At 40.2% G+C, this 6,388-nt stretch overlaps 1 protein-coding gene and 1 non-coding gene across 2 annotated transcripts in view; one reads left to right on the top strand and one right to left on the bottom strand.

The window, feature by feature from the left end:
• The window catches only part of adamts16 (ADAM metallopeptidase with thrombospondin type 1 motif, 16), a 37,106-nt gene extending 33,964 nt beyond the window's left edge, over positions 1 to 3,142 (top strand). Inside the window, exons 18-22 of the mRNA XM_010768653.1 lie at positions 362 to 556; positions 703 to 759; positions 1,022 to 1,237; positions 1,429 to 1,576; positions 1,716 to 3,142. Coding sequence (XP_010766955.1) covers positions 362 to 556; positions 703 to 759; positions 1,022 to 1,237; positions 1,429 to 1,576; positions 1,716 to 1,831 — 732 coding nt within the window. The 3' untranslated portion in view covers positions 1,832 to 3,142. The remainder of the gene's footprint in view (positions 1 to 361; positions 557 to 702; positions 760 to 1,021; positions 1,238 to 1,428; positions 1,577 to 1,715) is intronic.
• Positions 3,143 to 5,794: 2,652 nt separating this feature from the next.
• On the bottom strand, positions 5,795 to 5,866 carry trnae-cuc (transfer RNA glutamic acid (anticodon CUC)). The gene has a single exon. It is a non-coding gene; the product is annotated as a tRNA-Glu (tRNA).
• Between the last annotated feature and the right edge of the window lie 522 nt (positions 5,867 to 6,388).

Here is a 6,388-nt window from a genome sequence, read left to right on the forward strand (position 1 = left end):
GTTTCTTGGATGAAGTGAAACTTTTCTCTCAGGCCATGCCAAAAGATGTGTGCTTAGGATCAGAATGAATATTTGGGGAATCCTTTTGACTACCTCAAAGGAAGTACGAAGGATTTAAAGTACAATAAGTCACTGCATGCATCGGGAATGTGAATATATGGTTGCCATGCTGAATGCTTTCTGTGTAAAGCTGGCTTGTGGAGATATTTGGCCTGTGACAGTATTTTTCTATGCTAAAGTCATTTAATAACTACATTATGTCAATTCTTGAATTCATTTAGACAAATCCTCTTATTTATTATCTTTAAAGCATTTAAGGACGTCAGAGTTGATCTTTATCATGTTCTGGTGTATTTGGCAGTGTTCTCGTAAGTGTGGCAGCGGTTTAAGGAAGAGGACGGTGCTGTGTACGAGCACCAACCCTAGTGCCCGTACGCGCACACTGGCAGACAGTTTGTGCTCAGGTCTGCCAAAACCAGCCAATCAAGAATCCTGTTTCATCAAACGCTGCCAGAAACAACGTAAAGTGCAGTGGTTTGTCTCCACGTGGCAAGAGGTAATTCAAGTCCAGTTATAGAGCAATAACATAATATTTTATAAAGCATTCAGCAATGCAGCATGTAAATAATATAACTATTTTTAGCTAATATGAATATGTTCTCTCCATTTCTTCTCTGTTCCTTTCTTTGTTTGTTTGTTCAGTGTTCAGTAACCTGTGGTCGTGGTAATCAAGCTCGCTTCATCAAGTGTGCAGAGAAGGTGTGTATCTGTAATGATGCTGACTCAGATACAGTCAAATATGTGTTGGAAAATTAACTTGAAACAACATTTGTGACAAATTACTGCTGAAAGGCTAATCTCTTCAAATCCTGATTTGATATAAGTTTGAAATGTTCTTTTCTGTTTTGCATATGAAGTACATACAGTGCTATCGTTTTTTCGTTAAGAATTATTTTTTGTGTGCGTCATGTGGCAAAATGTCTCTTCTTGCTTACATCATTATTTGGTTTCCATAATGCAGGACACTGCGGGAAAATACAGAGAGCTGGCTGCCAAGAAATGCCACCATGTCCCCAAGCCCACGGTAGAACTACAGAGGCCATGCACTACAGCTGAATGCCCCATCCGCACCACCCCACCAGTTAACCGGTGGAGCACGCATCATCGCACCTATCCACCTAAACCCCTCCCTCAACCTCCGCCACCAGCAGAATGGCAAACGGCTCCTTGGTCACAGGTAATATAACTTAGAGAAGCGGATAAGGTTGTGTTTAATGTAATGTAAGGTTTACTGCATCACATTTGGTTTCTGCAGATAAATGCTTTATAAGTTCATTACATTTTGTGATCGGAGAGAGAGAGGAGGAATTGAATGTGTTATAACGTGGTTCATGACATCAATGATCAAGGTTTCTTCGTACTTTACAGTGCACAGTGACATGTGGAGGAGGAGTGCAGGCCAGGACAGTCCAATGTCTGGTGCAAGGGAAGCCCTCCCCTGGTTGTGCCCTCCATCTTAAACCCTCAATGTCCCAGGCCTGCAACACCAACTTCTGCCCACAACCTGAGAAAAAAGGTACCCAAGCTCATATATTTTAATACTAATTGCATGCTTGTGTACAAAGTATTGTTTTCTGTAGTCTGGATGGATTTCTTTTTGAAAAACCCTTATGAAACAAGCCTTGATAAATATTTATTTTAATTTTTTCCTCCAGACGTTGCATGTCGGGATTACTTTAACTGGTGCTACCTGGTGCCCCAGCACGGAGTCTGCAACCACAAGTTCTATGGCAAGCAGTGCTGTCAATCCTGTTCAAATTCAAACCTATAATCACATGGAGTGACTCTGTGACGAGACAAATAGGTAGTTAAATAGACAAAAGACTATATTTGAAGTCCATGCTTGAAAAGACTGTTTTTGCTTTAAGCGTGTGGCGAGCACTGACAAACATAGACACTTCAATGGAAGTGCAAGAGAGTTGCAGTACCCTCTTTCTTCTCTGCGATGCCGGACATCTGGATACAAGAACTTGATTCCCTACACAGGAATGTGATCAGGACAGTACAAATAAAGGAGATAATTATAAGGAGGAACTAGCAGAATGGGAATCATGATTAAAGTGAATAGGACTGACATATCCAAAGAAAACTGAAGACCTGAAAAACCCCAGCTTTGTTTATGTACTGTGTGTAAATAAAGAGATGTGTATCCAGGACACCCAACATCTCCCTGTCAACCAAAGGCCAGCGATGGCAGGCCAACAGAGAGAAACTGTCGAAGAGGTTTCAGGCACTGCCAAGCATCATGTGATACGCCCTGCTCTGCTCTGCAATTCTTGATTAAATAAATATCTGATGTCTAATAATGAAAAGGGATCATTAAAAAAATGCAGATACGAAAGCAAATATTTTACCCTACGGCCTGATAGAAAACAGACTGAAGATAATTAAAATGTGCTTCCTCAATAGCTGGACAATAACAGGAAGCTTTGTGTTGTCATTTAAAAGAAAAAAGAAAGGAACATAAAAAAAGCTTTACTGAGATCGGTCAAGCCTGTGCAATGACTTTCATACTCAATGGTGCTTTATCGATGTCTTCTGTCACACAATCAATGTTAAATCCTCAAGTTTCAGGAAGAAGCAAATTAATTGTGTGACCTGTGTAAAGTATTGTTTGTTTTATTTATTGGCTTTACAATACAGCGTTGCTGGAAGACTGTATTTATAAGCAATATAAATGTGTCATTGTATTACTTAGCCTAAGGAAATGATCCTAAGCCCATTACCTTTATATTTTGTATTAATTTCATAGGATTTCATGCTGACAAACTGCACCTTTTTTCATCAAAACATTTATTTCATTGTTGAAGAGAATAAAAATAAACTGATTTGAATAGCCCATTTCAAGGTCAACATTGTTATCGATCATTACAACAGAAAAAATAAAATCTTTTGCCAAAAATAATGGCGAAAGGTATGAACTTAGAGATCATTACATTGTCCAACATTATTCATATGTCATGTATTGCATGCATTGATATGTCACAGAAATAATGCATTACATATTCTTTGTGGTTAAAATCAGTGATAAAATAAACAGCTGATGGCTATTTTAATGTGATTCTATTTTACAATGTAAATAAAAAACAATAAACATGTGTGTCGAGTCAGCATCTCAGCTTCTGTTGATTTATTTCCTTCTTTGCTGCTGGTAGTAAGAGTGAATTTGATCTTACCAGGGAGGTGTGAAACTTTAAATACATTCTTAAAAAAGGAGGAACAGGCTCAGGAAGCGAAACGTGATCCATGCATACGAGAACCTTTAGCACCCCAATGAAGAAAAGTGGTGCAGTTTATGCTTGGAGAATGCTTAGCTAGGTTAGCTTACCTCAGATCTTGTTAGTTGCTAGTTTAGCAATTGGTAAACCTGCAAAAATACATTTTGATAACCTGGGGGCAGCGCAGCAAAGACATTATCACTTCTAAAAGTTATTGTAGCAAGAAGGTTAGCTCACATATTGCTGTTTAGCTGCTAAATGCTCCACTATGTTCACCAGCTAGTCTCTAAGTGTTTTTGTAGGTAGGAGACATGCAAACATTTCCTTAGAACTATTTTGTTGGGGACAACTCAAAATGAACAAAGAAAAAAAACGGTGTTCTTGCAACCAATGAAGCCAAAACAAAGTCAGTGCAGCACAGGCCAGCACAGCACACAAGCTAACGGTAATGCCCATGAGGTATTCCATTTCAACACGTATGACATCTTGTGTCTGAGCTTTACTCTTTCGTCATTTCTCAACAAGTCAAATAGACACAGATGCCCAAAACAAAATCACCATTGTCACACTCCTCTGGGCAATCCCCTTCAGAGAGAGAGAGAGAGAGAGAGAGAGAGAGAGAGAGAGGGAGAGGGAGGAAGAAGAGAATAATAGTGTGAGAAGAGAGGGAGAGATTAGTAGAGTGGAAAGGGAGGAGGGAGGGCATACATGTATTTGGTGCTGTCATAGAAAAATGCTGTGAGAAAGGGAGAGAGTGAGCCAGAGGTGGGTAAAGAGAGAAAAGGGTGTTTTCCTCCATGTCAACCACCTCTCTGTAGTTGATTTAGTTGGTCAGCTGTGGGCACGGTGTTACTCTGCATGGTTCTGTGTGTGTAGACAATACAAAATATGCAGATATGCAGAAGGGTTTTATAAATGAATGCCAGTTTGCTGACAAAAGCAACACCACACACACACACACACACACACACACACACACACACACACACACACACACACACACACACACACACACACACACACACAGTCAGATTACTCAAACCCCCCAAGCTTCTGGAATGCACTGTCATCAGCCACTCTTCACCTCTGTCAAGTTCAAACGTAATCTTGTGTAGCAGAGACGAGACAACAAATGACACCAATATAGAAAATAAGATGTGTTTTAAAAATGTTTAAATCATGAAACTAAAAACCTAATCATTAGGTTTCACCCTTATGCCAACATTAAAACCTCTCTTCATCTGGTATTGAATGCCATGTTGTACAGTATTTCTAGAGTTTCCATTGTCTTCTGCTGTCTGTTTGAGTTTCCACCTGCTAATGCAATGCAGCTGCATTGGTAACTGTACACACCTGTATGTGTGAATGCAAATGTGCATGTGTTTCTTTGACAAAATTAGCTAGCCCCGTGAAAAACTGATGACCCATTTTTGTAATAACTCTTCAAACATGAATATCACAATAAGTAGAAATAGTAATAAATAATACAATAATGTCTTGCTTGTGACTGACTTTGTCTTCTATGACTTTCATTAGACAGCAATTGTGTCACCTCACTCAGCTACAGCATCCTCACAAAGGAGGAAAAAATCTAACCACACAAGAAGAAAGGGATTAAGAGGATGAAGAATTTTGTTTATACACAGATAAGATAGTGATCAGACAAAGGCTTCCTGTAGGTAACAAGGTGATCGAGATACATCTGGAAACATCCAAAGTGTTACCTAACATGCCAGGTAACCAAAGAGGTTATCTGTCAGAGAGAGACAGGAAGAGAGAAAGCATGCCCAGCACTCCCCTTTCCACTAAAGAAACTATGCTATCTTTGACTGCATCTGTTTGGAAAGATTTACCTCTTTAGCCTCAGGGCTACACTCTGAAGGTTCATCTGAAGTTACAGGGTTATTATCTTTCCATCAGGATGCACCTACAACAATCCAGCACCTTTAGTTGTTTCCTCTCAGCTATTAGAGTCATCAGGCTGTAGACAACTCGCTGGCAGAGAAAGGAACACAATGAGCTGGGGGACTTATCACAAAAGTCTCAATATACTGTATGTACATCCAACGTCTAAACTTGTCTTGGCCTTGACTACACCATTTGTATTTCTAAAGATGAAGTTATTTTGAGCCATTACTTCTTGAAGGCCTACTGATCAAAGTGCTGCATCTATTTGTGTGTGTGTGTGTGTGTGTGTGTGTGTGTGTGTGTGTGTGTGTGTGTGTGTGAGAGAGAGAGAGAGAGAGAGAGAGAGAGGGAGAGGGAGAGAGTGCGTGTCTGACCAAGAGAGAGAGATAGTGGCAGATACATTAGGAACACTGTAGCCTGATCTGTACAACAGTTCCCTCTGCTGACTGAAATACAGTAACACACAATGCAGCAAAACAAACGTGAACATGTTTTCTATTAATCCATTACATGTGGTAGTTACGAAACACTATCATGAGGTTTACTGCAGCTCACAGTTATTACTTTCAAAATAATATGTAAAGTCTCTCTGGAGCTTCAAAAACGTGTTCCCTGACCGGGAATCGAACCCGGGCCGCGGCGGTGAGAGCGCCGAATCCTAACCACTAGACCACCAGGGACATGTACCACGGCTCGCAGATCATTCAAAAATATATTATCCAAACGTATACCTTGAAAGTGAGTGAAGTGTTTGTGTTGTGTATATACAATTTCAGAATCAAACAGAGCACTCTCATTATAACGTAACACTATCAGAGACTACCAGGGACATGTATGTACCACGGCTCGCAGATCATTCAAAATATATTATCCAAACGTATACCTTGAAAGTGAGTGAAGTGTTTGTGTTGTGTATATACAATTTCAGAATCAAACAGAGCACTCTCATTATAACGTAACACTATCAGAGACTGGATTTGGTGTGTATCCTCGGTTATAGCTTCTCAAGAGAGCCTCCTCGACGCTCGATCCTCGAAGTGCATTTAGAGAAATTAGATGTCCTTCAACATGGCGCGCTGAAATTCATTTCCGGGTCACTACCGGAGGACCGAGGAGTCGAGGGCCGTTTCTCAATCGCGAGGAAACTGGCTTGGTAGTCGCATACTTCCAAGTCACTTCCTTCAGAAACGAAGCAAGTATAC

Source organism: Notothenia coriiceps, unplaced genomic scaffold (genome assembly GCF_000735185.1).
Source record: "Notothenia coriiceps isolate Sejong01 unplaced genomic scaffold, NC01 NC01_scaffold00005925, whole genome shotgun sequence".
Classification (NCBI taxonomy): domain Eukaryota; kingdom Metazoa; phylum Chordata; class Actinopteri; order Perciformes; family Nototheniidae; genus Notothenia; species Notothenia coriiceps.